This window comes from Sprattus sprattus (genome assembly GCF_963457725.1).
Source record: "Sprattus sprattus genome assembly, chromosome: 13".
Taxonomy (NCBI): Eukaryota; Metazoa; Chordata; class Actinopteri; order Clupeiformes; family Clupeidae; genus Sprattus; species Sprattus sprattus.
This window is the reverse complement of record NC_137911.1, coordinates 17,018,738-17,038,858: the sequence shown is the minus strand read 5'-3', so window position 1 is coordinate 17,038,858 and position 20,121 is coordinate 17,018,738. Positions and strand designations below refer to the sequence as shown.

At 40.1% G+C, this 20,121-nt stretch overlaps 1 protein-coding gene across 1 annotated transcript in view; it reads left to right on the top strand.

The window, feature by feature from the left end:
* The window catches only part of nrxn3a (neurexin 3a), a gene marked incomplete at its 3' end in the record, with an annotated part of 265,845 nt that extends 246,385 nt beyond the window's left edge, over positions 1–19,460 (top strand). The window contains exons 17-18 of the mRNA XM_080849565.1: positions 8,691–8,782; positions 18,551–19,460. Coding sequence (XP_080705691.1) covers positions 8,691–8,782; positions 18,551–19,460 — 1,002 coding nt within the window. The remainder of the gene's footprint in view (positions 1–8,690; positions 8,783–18,550) is intronic.
* Between the last annotated feature and the right edge of the window lie 661 nt (positions 19,461–20,121).

Genomic DNA, 20,121 nt, shown 5'->3' with positions numbered 1-20,121 from the left:
AGATAGGACTGTCTTAAAGATGGTTTTGCTAGTTCACCCATCGGAAAGCTTGATATAGAGCGCTGGTAATAAGCAGGATGCCCACAGCGTAAATTGCATGTGGGTTAGCGGTATTGTGGGCTTAGAGATGCTGGTGACGTGGAGGAGAAATGGGGAGGAGGTGGGATTGTTTTGGTGCGCTGGGGCGCCTGACATAGCAGACAGGTAGGCTGGTTTAAATCTCCAAGAATGTGGAAGTGGGGTGAGTGAGAGCTGTCAGTCCTCCATATGGGCTCCTCCCAAACTTTGTTTTTGAAAATATAATTTTGTTTTGGCCTGTGTTTACCCTTAAAATGTATCAAAGCCATACAGAATTAAAAAACGATTATTAAGATTCAAATTATATGAAAGTGTACCCATAATTATGGTACATGGTGAATATTATGGTGTAAGATAACTTGATCATATGATGCCATTGGAAGACTTAAAATCAATAATGTTCCTCTGATGTGGTGTGTTATTGAATGCATTTCACGCCGCAACTATCCGGTGGCGTCTTTGGTGGAATGCCATAAGATCTGTCTGAAAACGCTGCTCTACTGTATGTTACATTCTAGTGTAAAGGTCAGCTGTTCCTCTGACAGCCATAATTGTCTCCTCATTAACATTTTTAAAGCAATAAAACCTCCTGAAATAGCATCCAAGCCTCTTCAGCTGAGGCCATTAAAAAACGTCCATAATAGTATCAAGTTCTATTGTGTCATAGGTTAACACTAGTTCAGAAGGGATGCCTATAAAAATAACCTTTAAAAAACAGCACATTTATATAAAAAGCAAAACAGTGAATGGGGATAAAAAGGGTGTCAGCAGATGGAGTTGCCTCCGCCAGCAAGCTGAGGGGGTAATATTTCACCGGAGTCGTGTTCAAAATCCAATTATATGGCAGGAGAAGACTGCGGAAAAGCGGCACTGGTGTCGAGGACTGATACATTTCACTAGGTACGGATGAGTCACTGGGGCCGGTGAGTGGGCAAACGCTGCTAACCTTAGGAGACACGGCCTGCCATTGATTTCAACAGGACTTAAGAAATGTGTATCATAACACTGCGCTCTCACAGCATAAGCAAAGTGCATCCAATTTGTTACCCTCGCTAGAGTTGTAAAAGGGCAAAGCAAGGTCTAGTTTAAAGTAGTTATATGGCACCTTTTTGGTGAACTGCTGTGATTTTAATTTATGCTAAAAAGGCACCTCTCAGATTGCTTAGTGAAGCCAAGCTGAGGTTTGAGGTTTGCCTCTTGAGGTCGACCACCATTCCCTCAGCCAGTCTTAAATTAAACATCCATACACTTCATATGCGTTCCCATTCAACAGCCTTTTCTCATCTGAAGACAACCACATGACAGCCAACTCTAAAAACGGATCCATACTAGATCACAGCAAATAACTAGCTACTAGTTCGATCTAAAGTCTAGTTCACAGATCGGTAATTATTGGGTTATATCAGAGTAATAAGTAGATAGTATCATCTTAAACCACTGTAATAATGTAAACATAGTAAGAACCAAGAAATTATTCACACTAGGAAATCAGTTGACTTATACTGCCACAAAGATAAAACACCTTGTCATACAGTTGAGAAAAGTCATCCTTGTTCAGCCCAGCTGGGTGTTAGTCAAACAGGCCTGTTGTTCTGTCACGGTAAACAAGAAAGAAACAAACACAGTCACACTGTATGACAAAATCAGAAACCAAATAGTTGAATAATTAATAATAGTTAGTTTAATAATTCATTTAAAAATAATTAAAAAAAAAATCATAACAGACATTGGTTCTGTCTGTCTGTCTATCTTTTATGCATCCATTCACTCATTCATTCAATCAATTATTAATGTAGTCATTGATATTATTTTCATATAACCATGCCTGCGCAAAGCACCTAAGTGGGTGTATAAATATATACATATATAATATTCCAACCTCTTCTGTGTTGTTGTATCAATTCAGATGTGTTATGTTCTAGCCTTCAACAACAAGCTAATAGCTAATAATAACAAGTTGAGAGCAATCACCAGTGTGCTGATTTAATTTACTCTTAAGGCACACATTAATTACGATGTCAAAGACTTTCTGGACTTTTTTTCCGGGCAATAAAAAGCACAGAGTGAGACATACCAGATGAATGCACATTAATGTCACATGGCTTAAACACAGGACTGACAAGAAAATAACTACTGCGAAGAAGTATATCTGCTACCAATATCTGCTGGAATTACATGATAACTAAATCCTAACATACAGCATATCAAACTGATTTGCATTATAATGCATTCATTCATCAGATTGTTCAGCATTGATTTGGACTTTACCACTATAACCAATCCACAAACCACTGTGCGTGAGAAAATTAGAAATCCCAGCGCTGGGCAGTTTAATCATGCAGCCCATTCATTAGCAGACATTGATGGAACGTACATTTGTGTCCATGCAGTCAACACACACATGTCAGTTTAAATGGAGGCAGGCCACAGAGAGATGTGCCTAACCTTGACGCATAGCTAATTCCAGCGTCAGAACTTTATTTCCCTCTCAGAGTCATTCTCTGCTTGCTCGCTCTCCCCGACACACACACACAAACACACACACACACACACCTCTTTATCTCCTCTCTCCATTGTCCCTCCCTTCCCTCACTACTCTTGAATTAGTCAGGGTAATAAAAGACGCTACTTTAGATTTGAATCTGTAATTGAAACAAACAGTGTATCATGGTTCTAATTTTAGCGCCGGCCACAGTGGAGGTTGGGGCTGTCTCCTGACTGTTTATCATGCACTGCCCTCACGACCTTGCTCTCAGTCGCAGGAAAGATGATTAAAGATTGAGGCCGAAGAACGTTTCCTTTTTAAATAAGACAAATGGGTGCCGTTTGAAAGCATGCATGGCCAGTAGAACCACAATACACACAAGGGCCTTCAGAGGTTTTTTTAGCCGCAGGACTTAGTAGAGAGTGAGGAGTTATGAAATATGCTCTTGCAAAAAGTATATGGCATGATTTGAAATAGAAACCAATATGAACTACTCTATCTTATGATGACAGTGAGACACAAAGGTGTGTGTGTGTGTGTGTGTGTGTGTGTGTGTGTGTGTGTGTGTGTGTGTGTGTGTGTGTGTGTGTGTGTGTGTGTGTGTGTGTGTGTGTGTGTGTGTGTCTGCGTAAGGCTTACAGTTGTCAGTTGCTGATGAACATACACACACAAACACACACACACAAGCTGTACATGATGATTATGAACATGATAAGATCATGTCAATAAACATGTGCATGGGCACAAAGGTTATGAACATCCCTGAAATCTTTCTTTGAAATGGATCTGCCAACCTTGACCACCAATATTGATCCTGCTTGTAATACAAGCTGCTTACTTCTTGTTCTGTCAGTTGAGATCAGAAATGAAAACATCAAATCCCTGCAGAACTCTGCAGACTTCGGTTGGGCCCTGCTGATCAAAAGATAAAAAAAAAAAAAAAAAAAATCACTTCCAGTCAGCTATTTTTTGATAAATTGATTAATTGTCCCCATGGAAGGGATGACAAGTACCCTTCATATATCTTAAAGTCATGCTTCCATGTTTTGAAGTTATCATGTCATGTTGTCCATTTAAGTAACAAGAGCTTCAGGAATATATTAAGAACTTGAGACACCTGATCATGCAGTCAGGAAATATGTTGTACAACAGAGTATTTATTAAATAATCTGTGGTGATACAATTTAACAGTGCCATGTTGATATCAGAAGAAAAAAACTAGAAAAGATTAGAAGATTATTATTGATTTTATATCTGTGATATTACACAAACTAAGTACAGAATTTATTAATTTCGATTTTTGTATAATTCCTAACTATTCAGTAATTCAGCATAAACTCATAACAATAAAATAAATATGTGTGCAGTTTTTTCTGGATCATAAGCAATTATTTTAAAATCCAATTGCAAAACCATCTTTAATTTACAGTAAATCCATACACTTCATCCGCCATGCCCATTTTCACATCTTAATTTTCCAGCGGGTATAAAATCCTGACACAAGGAACTTCCTAAATCTCCTGGGTTATTCCAGTGTCAGCACTTTCCGTTGTTCTAGGTAATCGATTAACATGCCTAGCTGCGATGAAATAAACGGCCCAGCTCCTGTCTTTACTGTAAATCAAGCCAGAGATGGTACATCTATATGATATACATCAGAGTGCCTTTGGCAGAGGATGGGCTGATGTATAGATGCCCTGACATTTTAGCTGAGTTCTGCATTTCAGCAAATGCAGTCCTTAAAATACAAAGGTTTGTGAGCATTTAAAATATCTATCATATAGCTTATAATGTTGATTGCAAAAGTTGTTCTCTCTCTCCCTTTCTCTTTCTCTCTCCCTTTCTCTTTCTCTCTCTCTCTCTCTCTCTCTCTCTCTCTCTCTCTCTTCCTCCCTCTCTATCTTTTCTTCCACCTTGTTTAGGTTCTGAAGGAGAAAGATAAGCTCAAGCAGGTATTAGTGCCCTTTCAATTTTAATTTTTCTCATAGAGATGATAAAGTTGCCCATTATTAATTGCTCAAAAGTGCTTCACAGAAGCAATCCATCATCCATTTTAAAGAGGACGGGATTTTAAACCATAAGCACGTTCTTTTTAATTTCATGGCTGAATCTGTTCTTTTCTTTTGTCACCACCTGCATGGAAATAATTGATCTCAGAATGTTATTATATCTAAATAGTTAAAATTGCAGGTTTAACAGTGATGTTGTCAGCAGGTAAAATGCTTTTTACAGTCTCGCATGTGGATGTGTAATGTTAGTCTAAATGCACAGCATTGCAAGAGTCCTGCCTTATGACCTCAGTTAAGTGGCAGTAGGCAGAAAGCACAACGGGAGATATTTAATGGATACAATTTATTTGGAAAGGTGGGACTTAAGGGAATTGTGTTTCCTGTCACTGTCCCTGGCATATCATTCCTCTTTAAAGTTATTTAAATCACAGAGTTGGGGGTTGTTTTATTTGATTTTTGTACTTTACAAACACAGACACACAAACACACGCACACACACACGCACACACACTTCACTGTTGATGTTTTGGAGGTTCAGCTGAAGAGAGATGGAGGCTCCACGGGGGTGATCTGAGCCTGAGGATATAACATTTTCACAGTCATCTTGTCTGATGGCTCTGACCTCTGGTGCCCTTGTGTTCCGCCATGATAACTGCAGCCCTTCTAGTTTACATAAACTGTAATAGGCTCCTTATCTGCTAGTGAGGAAAATACACACTTAGAGCTCTCACACCACACCACACCACACCACACCACACCACCACAACCGCTCATTTTAGGAAAATATTCTGTTATTGTCTGTTATTTTTTTTCACTTGGCCCTCTGACATTTCAGTTAGGCTTCCCAACTGTTTGCTATCATTGATTATTCCACCTCACTAAATCTGCACTACCCTCAGCAGCTGCTACAAAGACAGAAACAAAAAATAGAAAGGGCTAGATTTTGCCGCTTCCAAATGGTCACATTTCCATACATCTTCCTTATCTGTATGTGCTATTCAAGCCTGTGAACTATTATATGAGTTTCATGAGGCTGTAGTTTGGTATTTCTGCAATATTCTTAACAAAGCTGATACAATAATATAAAACTGAACAGTTACATTACATTTTTCCTCCGTATTGTGGAGTTGAAACAGACTGTTCTTATCCCAAAGCTTCCTATAAAATATTTACTACCTCCCTGCTTTAGATGCCAGCCCTTTCTCAGCTCTGCCACTCTCTGCATCTTCCTCTGGTCCACTGCAGGCAGAAGGATGTTAATGTTCCCAGGCACCATTGGCTAGGCCTTCCAGTTATTTTCTTACCCAAACCTCACTTCAAAATACCCTGCATTGATAAGGTAGATTTGCTCTTGCGATGCTAACCGCAAGGAAAAGAGGTGAATAATAACTAACCAAAATATATAGCCTTTGAGGGTAGAGTGAGCTTCTGTGCTGAGTGCGAGATTAGCTTATTTGGGCAAAAGAGCCAATCACTCAGGCAAGCTGCTTCACAGGTAGAGATCAAGAACTGGCCAAACAAACCCGGTTCTCTCTTTCTCTCTCTCTATCTTTCTCTCGCTCTGTCTCTCCCCTGCCTATATATATATATACACACACACACACATACACACACCTGTCCTATTCATCAAATTCTATATTTTCAAAGTTGTGTCTTTGAGTCCAATGAACCCAGATCTTTTTTAAACAAATATTATTTTAAAAACAGTTTGAAGTCAGTTTTTTTGTTGTTGCTCTCTCTCTCTCTCTCTCTCTCTCTCTCTCTCTCTCTCTCTCTCTCTCTCTCTCTCTCTCTCTCTCTCTCTCTCTCTCTCTCTCTCTGTGTGTGTGTGTGTGTGTGTGTGTGTGTGTGTGTGTGTGTGTGTGTGTGCGTGTGTACCCTGGTGTGGTCTTGTGATTAAAGTGCGTTATCTCACAAGCAGACATCACACATACCTGCTCTTCAAAACGCTTGTCTGCTGTGCAGCGCTGGCAGATTCCTGGTGCGCTTGGCATCTTTGTTGGTGGATGCAGCGGGCTTATCACCGCAGGGACACTCCTCGGGATTCAAAAAGCCCCTCGAGCATCAGTCGACTCTATCAAGTCATCCGCTTCTCCCCACTCATTACGCATCAGCCATCAGCCAAGGAGCAGGCATTCTGTAGGCAGTCCCTTTGGGTCAAAAGTATAGAATAAAAGTACATTGATGTTTGCATTTGATGACATTTGATTTACTTTATTTTCTTTGGCAGCTAGATTAGTATAATTTTTTAAGGAAGATGTGAATAATGTGAAGCACAAAATAGGTGGGTATCTAAACAATGTCCCACAGGTTTAGCCTATAAAAATCAATAAACCAACCCAAGAAATGGACGACTCTTGAGGAGGACAACATTTGGGCATTAAATAATGCATAATAAGACTGAAAATAAATTTAAAGGATTTAGATGGATTTGCTTATCTGTCGGACACCATGAAGCATTACACTCTTACGGCTATGGGAGAAGCTCAGAGAAACAAACTAATCTTCCAGGAGTTCAATATTAAGTTCCTGTCACTGTCAGGCTGCCGGTTTAAGTGAGGAAAGAGATTAATCCCCGAAGCTGCAATGAACGTTAAAGGCTTATGCTCCATGGAAACATATTCTCTCATTGTTAAATGTGTGGATTAGGCCTTTTTCTGCTTCCTGACAAAAGTATCAATAGATGGTTATACAATGTCATAATGTGGCCAGGCTCAGAAAGGCGGCTTGTTGCCTGGCACTTGATGTGGGTTGTCGTGATGCGGACCTAGAAAAACACTCTATAGGTAAAGTTGGTATCTGCAACGAAGTGCAGGAGGATCTGCATGAATTATAAAACATAACTTAACTGACAGTTGCTCGAGTCTCCCTCTTTTCGGCCAATCTGGAGTCTGCATTTTTTGTGTGAATGCTCTAGAAAACGTATTCCGGTCAGGTGGTGTCTATGACATTTAAACACTGATGGCAATTGAGAGGCCAAGCTTTGGCTTGTTTACCATATTAAGCGGCCCTCCTCCCTGCCTTTCACTGGGAAATCGGGGATAATTTCACATTTTCTCTGGAATCAGTCAATTACTTTTCTCATTGCGCTCCGCAGCTGTGATCTCCGTGCTCTTTTCAGCCGGCGAGATGAGCCCTTTTTGCCACACCAAATATAAATTCAATGAATAATTTTATATTTACTCTGAGCTGTATTCCACATCTCTCCCAAGTGGAGGGCCACTCCGTCTGCTTTCTCAATGACGCGCGACCAAACGCACTCCACCCAGAACCCCCCTCCCAATTTGCAGACCCACCCCTCAAACTCCTTTTCCACAGGAAGTCCATCAGATGGAAGAACGAGGAGGGACAAGGTTTTATTAGTCCATCACGCTCTACGAGATTTACAGCTTCTACCGCTCGCTGTGAAGAGAGGCCTCTCCACTCTGTCCAGTGTTATTTATAATTTCATAAACCTGTTCTATGACAGTGCTTATTTTATCCCCATTCTAATCTGTTTCCTAATAAAGCCATGCCAAGCGCGAGCGATGAAAAACGGCCCGTGCTGCAGCGCCTGCGACTGAGGGGAAGGGATAAATCACAGCTCTAGCCCACCGTGGCCAACAGATAATCTCTGAATGCCTCCACTTGATTCAGACCACGCCTCTCAATACCTTTGATCTATAGTAATGGAAATCCATGCAAACCGTTCAGGGGGAAAGATTGAGTTGACACCCCGAAATTAAAGAGTGTAAGCCGCACAGATCAAAACAACAGCATAAAAAAGACCGATGCAGGAACACACACACACACACACACACACAAACAGACACACACACACACACACAATGGAATATATTAATTTCAGAGCTTCAGGTGAAGGTTAGAAGTGCAGCTTTTGAATTAATTGGCTGGAGGGTCAATTGAATGTTAACTTCCAGGGATGCAGTCAGGAACAAGGTTGTTGTGAAAATGCAGTTAGTTTTTAGTGCACACAAAACTTTTTATCAGAAATGTAAATAGATTTTGGTGAAAGAGGAAAAAAAGCTAATGTTGTTTCAGGAATTCTCATACCCCTTTGTTTTGTGCCTGTGTGTGTTTGTGTGTGTTTGTGTGTGCTTTTCCATGAACCAACCAAGACCCCGGACGACATTGTGTCATCAGCAGAATGTTCCAGCGATGACGAGGACCTGGAGGAATGCGACTCAGGCCATGCAGGTGGGCTAGGTTAGTTTCACTTTGCTTGCTTCAACCTTATGCTCTTCCACACACACACACGCACACACACAGTTGAGGACCTGGTCCTCAAAGCATCACTCCCCATGGTCTCTCCGAGTGTAACTTCCTGCAGTTCAAGCTAAATCCCTGCATGTCTGTGGGCTTAACATGTGAGTGTTCATACAGTTACCGGTCAAGCTACTTACGCAGAGGACAATTAGACAGACTCAGTTGAAATAATCAGCTATGATCATGTCATAATCATTAGTCATTTTAACCACATCAGTACTTTAAGCTACACTGGCCCATGGGGTTTTCCGAAGTGGTTAACATGCTCACTGATTTTGACTGATTTTGTACTTTTGTACATCTCATTAAATAACATGGTATAAACCAAAGAAAAGTACAAAATTAGTCTGGAGGAGTGGCATGTTCTCTGCATTGATGCTTCAAAATGTATCATATTGTATACAGGAAGCTTTTTGCTGCCTTTAATGGTGCATTTTGATCCATGATACATTTTGAGATATACTTCTTTGAAATTGTTAACTGCAAATTTATAATGTTATACCTCAGTGAATACTTGCCATAGGACCAGCAGCTGCCTTTTTTATCCCATACTTGGAAGCTTGAACTAAGTTTAACATTTTGAAAGAGAACACATTTTTTTCAGTTCATTCTATTATTTTTCTTCAAAGTAAATATATTTTACAAAATATAATTTAATCTTACATAGTTTAATCTTCTAAAAAGTACAGGTAATTCATCTTTCATTTGGAGTATTTGAGAGAACTTGGGTATTTCCAGCCTTTACAAAGCTTCAATAATTGGTCCCAGTGCTGATTTCTTCTGTCATCCAAATCTATGCATATACAGCCGCGGAAAAAATTAAGAGACCACTTCAAAATTATCAGTTTCTCTGGTTTTACTATTTATTGGTATGTGTTAAAGTAAAATGTACATTTTAGTTTTATTCTATAACCTACTGGCAACATTTCTACCAAATTTTAAATAAAAATATTGTCATTTAGATCATTTATTTGCAGAAAAATGACAATTGGTCAAAATAGCAAAAAAGATGCAGTGTCTTCAGATCTCGAATAATGCAAAGAAAACAAGCTCATATTCATTTTTAAACTACACAATACTAATGCTTTAACTTAGGAAGAGTTCAGAAATCAATATTTGGTGGAATAACCTTGATTTAAAATCACAACTTTCATGTGTCTTGGCATGCTCTCCACCAGTCTTTCACATTGCCGTTGGGTGACTTTATGCTACTCCTGGCGCAATAATTCAAGCAGCTCGGCTTCTTTTCATGGCTTGTGACCATCCATCTTCCTCTTGATCACATTTCAGAGTTTTTTTTATGGGATTCAGGTCTCGAAATTGGGCTGGCCATGACAGGGTCCTGATCTGGTGGTACTCCATCCACACCTTTACTGGCCTGGCTGTGTGGCATGGAGCATTGCCCTGCTGGAAAAAACACTTCTCAGAGTTGGGGAACATTGTCAGAGCAAAAGGAAGCAAGTTTTTCTTCCGGGACAACGTTGTACTTTGCCTGGCTGAGGTTTGTAAAAGACCATAAGGATTGAAAAAGCGGACTGGAGGTTCTTCTAAGTTCGTCTTCTCTGATGAGTCCGATTTCACAGTAGGTGCAAGACTCTCTGGCTTGTAGGCCTCTCCAGGTCTCCTTCTAACCATCAGACGACCATGTGTTGGGCAAAGCTGAAAATTGGACTCATCAGAGAAGACGAACTACAAGACCCTCCAGTCCGCTTTTTTCAATCCTTATGGTCTTTTACAAACCTCAGCCAGGCAAAGTACAACGTTGTTCCGGAAGAAAAACTTGCTTCCTTTAGCCCTGACAATGTTCCCCAACTCTGAGAAATGTTTTTTCCAGCAGGGCAATGCTCCATGCCACACAGCCAGGCCAGTAAAGGTGTGGATGGAGTACCACCAGATCAGGACCCTGTCATGGCCAGCCCAATTTCGAGACCTGAATCCCATAAAAAACCTCTGAAATGTGATCAAGAGGAAGATGGATGGTCACAAGCCATGAAAAGAAGCCGAGCTGCTTGAATTCTTGCGCCAGGAGTAGCATAAAGTCACCCAACGGCAATGTGAAAGACTGGTGGAGAGCATGCCAAGACACATGAAAGTTGTGATTTTAAATCAAGGTTATTCCACCAAATATTGATTTCTGAACTCTTCCTAAGTGTAAGCATTAGTATTGTGTAGTTTAAAAATGAATATGAGCTTGTTTTCTTTGCATTATTCGAGATCTGAAGACACTGCATCTTTTTTGCTATTTTGACCAATTGTCATTTTTCTGCAAATAAATGATCTAAATGACAATATTTTTATTTGAAATTTGGTAGGAATGTTGCCAGTAGGTTATAGAATAAAACAAAAATGTACATTTTACTTTAACATATACCAATAAATAGTAAAACCAGAGAAACTGATAATTTTGAAGTGGTCTCTTAATTTTTTCCGCGGCTGTATACACACATATCTCAGTTTGTACAACACATTATTACCACCAGTACTGAATTGGAACCAGCTGGTTATTGGAGGAGATTTAATGTCCTCACATTAGAAAACTTAGACAGTTCTGGCACCTTCCGTTTTAACTGGTGTGTTTCTGGATTCAAACTTAATCTATAAAGGAGCACAAAATGTGTTTTGATTAGAGACACACTGCGAATCCACTAGACCATACAAGCACCAGGCTTTTATCGTGGCGACACGGCAGAGCTCTTCTCTGGTGCCGCACCCTCAAAGGGGCTAAATGAATTTCCAGACTGAAAGGTCAATCCCAATTTCTCCCAAAGCAGAGAGTAGCTTGAGAGGGTTTAAATTGGTTCTCCCCTCCCTCTGTTCCACACACTGACACAGTCAGATACTGAGAGGACCCTGATCATCCAGTCACGTTTACACAGAAATTCACGCCATTCTAACCCCGACATGAATAGATGTGTGAGACTGCATGGGTGTGTGGCTGCTCCAGGTGTTACATCCTCTTCATCTGGGATTACAGTACAGCATGCTGGGGGCTTTTCTTGTTTTTTGTTTTACTTGGTATTTATTTGTGTGGATGTTTTAGAATTATGTTACAGTTTTAAGTCAGTTTCGATTCATTTATATGCATACATTTATCTACATACAAGCTGTTCTCATAGATGTCCCAGTTCTCCTGACTCGAGCATTCCTTGTTGTCTCGCTTCATCTTGTGCCGCATGATTTTTGGTGTTGAAATCATATATATATATTTTTTTCAATCTCATTTTTTTTTATATCTCATTTTTTGGCAAACATTTGTGCCTCCATGAGGCTTTATAAAGACCTTTTCATTCTTCGGATTAACAAAGCAAAACGCTGTACCAGGCAACAAAATCTTTTCTTGCCATCAAATTACTAGGGGCCACTATTGCTGATAGTAATCTTTCTCAAGAAAGTTGTGTTTCAAGAATGATCCCTCACTACCCTGCCCCCCTCCCCAATTTTCCCAACCCCAACACCCCTGTAGTCTCCTTTCCCCCAGCCTTAAGCCGATCTGCATACAAAGTTGATCTAAATGCAGATGGCATAAAAAGAATTTTATTGCCATAAAGTGTACCTGTCCGACAGTCTCATCCCTTCTCAAGCAGTCATCTGTGACGTGTGGTACTGTAGCTTTGAGGTACATCCATCCGCAGATAACATCCATTCTGCAATGCATGAAATTCACTTTAATGTTGTATATTAACCCCATAGCCCTGCCTCTCAGAATAGCATACCATTGTGGGTGTGTGTGTGGTTGTGTGTGGGTGGATGGGTGTTAACGTTTTCAGATCACACACATCGCATTTCCCAAAGTTGCAGTTGCAAAGACGCAAAGACTTCAGCTGCACACACACACACACACACTCTTTCACATCTCTTTCTATCCCCCACAACACTCTGTCTATGTGGTGTGTGTGTGTGTGTGTGTGTGTGTGTGTGTGTGTGTGTGTGTGTGTGTGTGTGTGTGTGTGTGTGTGTGTGTGCCCCTCTGTCTCTCTCCAGAGCACTTTGTCTGTGTGTGTCTATCTGTCTGTCCCTGTTCTGCTACCGTGTGGTCCTGTGATCTGTTCTCTGCCTGTAAAAGTGTTGTATCTCCCCCTTTTTTCCATGAAGGAATTTCACATGAGGGTAACTAGTGGTACATAAACAAACACAAATCACTGCACCCACCAACCACAGGCCCAGTTCAGGAATTGCGTCGAGCACCTGCCAACTCAAAAGTGTTTAATCATACATGCGAGTCACCGGTATGTGCCTGGATGCATACTGGTGACTGCTGAAACAATCCTGTTGCCACGCACGCACTGTTGTCTTCTGTCCATCCCCAGGCAGACTTAAAATCCCCCCCTCCCCTGCTCTTTTCCTTGTGGTCTTGAAGTCTTTGGCTGTAGGATGAACAGGTGGAGATTGTAGTGAATTAAGTACTACAGGTCCCCTGGGGGCTAATTAAATGGGTAACGGGAACATCATTTAAAATTATCACTGCTGGCTGGAGCTTAATATGGTTGGATATTCCAGTGCTCCACAACTCAGCCAAGAGGCCTCTTGTCCCACAATGCTTACACTCCTAAAATGTGTGTGTGTGTCTGTGTGTTTGAGAGAGTGTGTGTGTGTGTGTGTGTGTGTGTGTGTGTGTGTGTGTGTGTGTGTGTGTGTGTGTGTGTGTGTGTGTGTGTGTGTGTGTGTGTGTGTGTGGTGTGTGTGTGGTGTGTGTGTGTGTGCATCGTATTAAAGTGAGCATAGCTTTATCTAATACTTTAGGTGAAATATAATTTTAGAAAAAAATAAAGCAAAAATGTTCACCAATCGTCCTAAAATGACACACCTTCACGTAAGAATAGAACACTAACTTCAAGTTTACAGCAAGAGGTCTGTAATGTTAATGCCCATGCCAGGGTTTACCAAAGCTTTCTTAATGCTATATTATTTGTAAGTTATATGTTAAGCTGTACCTTACCGTTTCGAGGTGTTTCCCAGAATGTCCTTAGCAAAGTATACCTTCTGTAAGAGACGCTCTTAACACAGTTTTCAGATAAAAGATAATAATTCTAAAGTCTAAAAGTGGTTTGCTAGTGTCTGGATGTATGCACTGACTTCAATGTAAGACCAAAATTTGTGTTGCATTACATTTAGTGCTACATTATGAATTACCGGTTAATTTGTAATCCCTTGCGAATACAGATGTATGAGTAACATCTAGCCTATTACCTTATTTGAGAACTTTTTTTATTTTCACCTGCGCTTCAATCTGAGTAATGCCCGTCATAATCATCTCACGCATGCTCAAACCAATATAAATGACAATCAAATCCAGAATAATACGTAGGAAGGTTTTACCTAGGGGAACTCTTAGGAGATGGTTTGGAAAACACGTGTGGAAATGTTAACAACTTTAGTAAGGTTTACCTTCAAGTCTTCGTAAAACAAGGTACCGTTGTCGGAAAACCTAGTCCTTAGCTGTATTGACATGTAGGCTGCACATCCATCCAGAATATTCCGCCTCTTTTGAGGAACAGTCAATTCATTTCCTGGAGAGAAATATGACTAATTAAAATCAAAATGGTTGCACTTTATTTAAATCAAAAACGCATCAGAGACTGAAACCTCCTGGAGCAGGAAAACCTCCATATTAAAAAATAAGAAACTTGTTTGAGGAAATGCTCAAAATTAATCATTTTGTATTTTTATTTTCATACATATATAAAACATTTTTACTCAGACAAAATCTTTGAAAATATTACTACCAGAAGAAAACAAATCTGCTGTAGCTTGATATGCCATTGCTCAAAACAACACTTCCCATACAGGGTACAAATCTGAGTGTTGATAGGACTCATTGTAAATTGTAACCACTGTATACCTGTTGCACCAAATCTGGCTTTACTGGATTTGCTATTCATATCTAATGGCTTTGCAGCTCATACTCATGGTAAATCTTGAGATATCACAGACCTCAAGTCTATTATTGCCAGCACTTAACACAATTGTATCCATTCTTTTGGACAAAAATGTAAAACCTCACTTCCCAAGTCATGGTCATATTTGATTTACAGAACGTCAGTCATTTGTTTCATGTTGGCCCACACCAATCATTAACAATACATTATAGGTCAAGCAAGGATATGGCAAAAATGGTTATGGTATCAATGGCAATGGAACGTGGTGAGAACTGGCCAATATACCACAGGTGAACACAAACGCACAAATAGGCAAATAGGCTACCCCATGTCTACTCACAGTGACCATTTAATGAGCATTTATTTAGTGTCATGGTGTGGTGTGGGAATGGATGCTACACATTGATGTTTAATTGTTAATTGATCCTCTGGCGACCTAGTACCGTGAATGATAATCTTCGGACAAGCTTGCGTAGAAACCCTCTGGGTGCCTCTGCAGCTTAATATTAACATGAGTTCATGTTCACTTCATATAACACACGCTAGCAACTACAAACTGTTAAGATGGTTCCCTAAAATAGAGATGGCTAAAAGAATTCATAGCCAGATTAACTGGCATTACACCTCACACACCTCTTGCTGAGGTTCGCGCTCCATAAAATCCCATTAAATAGGGCCTGGGAGGAATACACGACACCCCTTACTTTACATGTGAAAGAGGGAGAGAATCACAGTTAATTACGGTATGAAAATGTAGAATTAATGGACAAAATTGACTACATTAATATATTGATTAGGGTTACATACTGGGGATCAATTGCAAAACATAATAAAGTGGTCTGCAAAATATATTCATGTACAAAAATGATGGCTAAAGAACTGAATCTCAATCACACTGAATGTTTTTTTTTGTTATTATTTATTTATTTCCCCTCTTGTGGAATTCCTTCAAAAAGTGACTGACTGTTGAACCAAAGTCTGTAGGTTTGTCTTTTTGTTGATGTGTAAGCACACAAACGAACAAAGCTAAATGAATTGACGTAATACAATGTATAATATAACTTAGTGTAATGTATATGACATTTAAATCCCATTGATAACCTACAGCCCTTGGTGAATTGGAATTATAGACATGTAACCTTTGACATCTATCGTCCTCCCAACCCCAGCCTGCTCTCTGTTTCTCTACTTTCCCTAAATGCAACTTACTCTAAGCATGCATCAACATCTGCAGTAAAAGATTAACCCATTTCTCAGCCAATTCTCTTCTCGTCTCCAACATACATCCAGACTGCACGCGTCTTACGTGTTCTAAAACTAACCAGAACAGATATATTTGTCATTGGGTCACATGACAGAGGCGACAGTTAGCCACTAACTGTCCCTCTCAAGTGTGTCTTTTACAATTAGTGTGTGCATCTGGTTGTAGTGTGTGAAAATTCAAATTGCTTTGTTCTTTCGTCCCTGGTAGTTTTGTTTCTTAGTGTATACACACCCTCAAACCAATTTCATTTTTTTGTTTGCTAGTATAATTTTGGAATTGCTGATTCTTTGGGTTCAGTTCAGTTTTTTAAGAGAAAAAACAGTAGCATTGAGAGTAAAACTAAATGTGATTTTATAAAAAGTAATGATCTATTTGATAATGTTTAGATATTTATTCTTACTTTTGGATTTGGAACTAATTCACCGAACATTCTATGTGCTTAAGATTCTGTGACCAGGCTACTTGATCAAATGTGTTATGGTTATGTGTGACAGTGTAGCCATTTTTACTTAGCTGTTTTACACACCCCTTGCCCTCACGAAAAAGCACATATTATTGTCGATGAAAAGGTTCCAGATCTGCTGATATGTCCTCTTGTTTTAAACTATACTGATGAACAATTGAATTAATGAATGGTTGCCAAAAAAAAATAAAAATCCGAACTGCATGGCGAAGAAGTTGCAGTTTAGGGTTTGTCAGATTGTCAGTGTTAGAGTTTTGTTCTTTTCCGTAGATGGGCATGTATATGCTCATTGTTTGTATATCCCCATCCCTTCCTTACAGCTAAAAGCTCTAATGCCGCCCGACCGCTTCGTTCTGCCTTTACATGGACATGGCCACTGACTTACTCAATCACCCCCATCATTGTCATTTCCTATGTAGTATGTTCATAGGTCCCCCCCTCCCCCTCACCGCCCCCTCCCTCCCCACTCTAGTTATGGTAAAATATGTACAGTCATTCATTCATTCAAACCTAAAGAATAAATGAATTTAAGCAAAAACCTATCAAATTATTAGAGTGTAGATATTTATTGAAAGATATATCAAATCAGAAACTCAAATATGTACAGTTTTGTATTCAAACTGGGTTATTTATTGAAGAAAAACAAAACTGAATTATGGTGAATTTTATTTTCCATGGTCTGTGGTGTGAATGTATGTGTTGTTGCCGCCCTGGTCACTCATGTCTAGAAATATATCTAATGAGAAATATACTGGCTAAAATATTTTTTTCTATGAGCAACCTGTCCAAGAACATTCTTACACAACTTTCTTTTGTAAACTTTTTTTCTTCATGCCAAAATCATGCGGGCAATTTGATGATGTAAGTGTACAACCCCTTACCCTATCCCTTTCAATGTGATGTGTGGAACTTATGTCGTATTGATCAATCTAACTGTATAATGAACTTGTATGTGAATGCCTTTTGTGATGTATATAATCAAAAGAGTAATAATTAGCTTGACATGTGTTGTGCCTCTCTTTTGTAGTGTGATATTTTGTTTCCTTTTCTTATGATTTGAATTTGCATCTTTGGTTTACGCTAAAGTTTCGGTTCTGTTGTCGTTGTATGAGCATGTTAGCTACTGCATTCGTAGTGTATGACCATTAAAATGACAGCGGGAAAGTTCATTTTACTCAGTTTTATATTTTATGATCAACTTCTAATTCATTTAACTTCATTCATAAAGCAATGACACAATTTTACCAGAATCTAGTCCAGCATCTTACCAACAAATTATAAAAGGCCTCAGGCATAAAAGAGCCCGAACATTCAGCTGTCATAATCGTATCAATCTTCAAGCTGCCATTTTGGTTGCTTTAGAAATGCATTCAAAGGCAAGAGGCTTCCCAAGGAGCCAGCTGTTTTTGCAGGGAAGTATAACAGGAAGGCTGTCTGTATAATATTTTACTCTCTCAATCAGCTTGTTCTTAATGCTCATGTGGATTAAGGATACACTAAGAACACAAAATGTTCACCAATATGAGTGTAAGCACAGTATAAATATGAGTGTAGTGTTTAAGCTCAGTATAGATTTGAGTTTACTGTTTAAGCATAGTATAGATTTGTGTGTACTGTTAAAGCACAGTATAGATCTGAGTTTACTGTTTAAGCACTGAATAGATTTGGCAGAAGGCAGTGCATCCACTGTGCTGCAGCATGACAGAAAGAGGTAGGATTTGAGTTTGGTTTGGTTTCAGTCTTCAGTCACTCTTTCTTGTCTGCAATTGTGATTTATTTATCAAAGACTGACGTTAGTGTGAGAGATTCACAGCCCACGCATCAGAGTCTGCTTTAGTACACAGGCAGTGATTCTCTCCCGTGTAGGTCCATATCTGGCTCACCCTTGCAAGCCTCTTGAAGCCGTTTGATGCTTGCTTTTGACTTTGTCCTTCTGATTTCAAATTTCGATACATCTTAATTTTATAGTTTCAGTCATTATTGCCAAGTATATGGTTTTGTAGTATTGCAGAAGTGTTACTCGTGTGGTTGTCTTAATTATAACTGTCACACCACTATCTCTCCCTAACTGTGCTTCTGTCGTCTCTGCTCTCCCCTAGGAGAATTCAGTTTCCCACTACTTGTTGAAGATCCCCTAGAGTTCCCTCCCTTAGTTACTCGTGCACCCTCCATCCCTCCCCCCCCAACCCTCCGCCCCTTCCCCACCATTACTGAGACCACCAAAGAGTACCTGTCCATGACAACGGAGGCGGGGGTACCTTGCTTGTCGGACGGAGGCAGCGATGATTGTGGTGATGGCTTGGTGATATCTGGGTATGGCTCGGGGGAATCATACGACTCTAAACTTCCCCCTACTGATGATGAAGATTTTTACACCACCTTCTCCTTGGTAACAGATAAGACCTTGTCCACGTCGGCCTTTGAAGGTGGCTACAAAGTTCACGCACCTAAGTGGGAAGCCAAGGACTTTAAACCTAAGAAAGCCTTCGAATCTGGTAGGACTACTACTACTACTGAGCTGAGTCGTGGCGCAGGTGCGCCGGAGCCCCCTCCTCATGAAAAGCGACCCAAGCTGCCCGCGGGCAAAATGAATAACCGAGAGCTTAAGCCCCAGCCAGACATAGTCTTGCTTCCGTTGCCCACGTCCTATGAGGTAGACAGCACCAAGCTGAAGAGCTCGCTAATAACCACCCCCATGTTCCGTAATGTACCCACAGCAATCCCCACGGAGCCGGGCGTGAGGAGGGTTCCGGGGCCCTCCGAGGGGATCCGTGAATCTGGCAGCACCACAGGGATGGTCGTCGGGATAGTTGCTGCTGCCGCATTATGCATCCTTATTCTCCTGTATGCCATGTACAAGTACAGAAACAGGGACGAGGGATCTTACCAGGTGGACGAGACGAGAAACTACATAACTAACTCAGCACAGTCGAATGGAGCCGTCATGAAGGACAAACAGTCGAGTTCGAAAAGCAGCAACAAGAAACAGAAAGACAAGGACAAGGAATATTATGTGTGAATGGCAAGTGTTGCGCACGAAAGAAAGAGAGAGAGAAACAGAGCAAAGACATTTTAAAACAAAATTATCCAATCGGGAGTTGCAATTTGAAGAAGGGAAAGATGTTTCTGCCTGAGCTGTGCTGAGACGTTGAACTCTGCCATGTACTGTAATATAAAGCACACTTACTATTGTAAGCATACCAAGATGGTAAATAGAAACATTAGTGACCTTATTCTTCTATATGGTCGGAGACGTTATCAGTGTAGAATATTTCACGGCTACATCATAATCCTAAGTGACTTTTAGAGGTATGTGATCCATGGCGTAATCTTGTTTTGTAATCCTGTACAAAAAAAGGAGAAAATGATTTCGGCCATTTCAAGCATGTAAGCGACACATAGTGCTGGCAGTTTTACAAGAGTGGGAGGAAAAAAAGACAGTAACAAGGACTCCTGCCAAAAAAAAAAAAATCTATTGAAACTTTGTATTGTTTATACATTATATGTGATGTCTGATATAATTTTTTTGCTCTCTGCAAAAATAAGAGAAAAATGTATTCAATGAAACCAAGTAAGAAAACCGCTAAGGACAAATTAGTGAAACACTATCACCTAAAAGAGATTCTCTTAAATGTATGACGACTGTGACTTGGCCGTGTTGATGGAGAGAACTGGTTGGT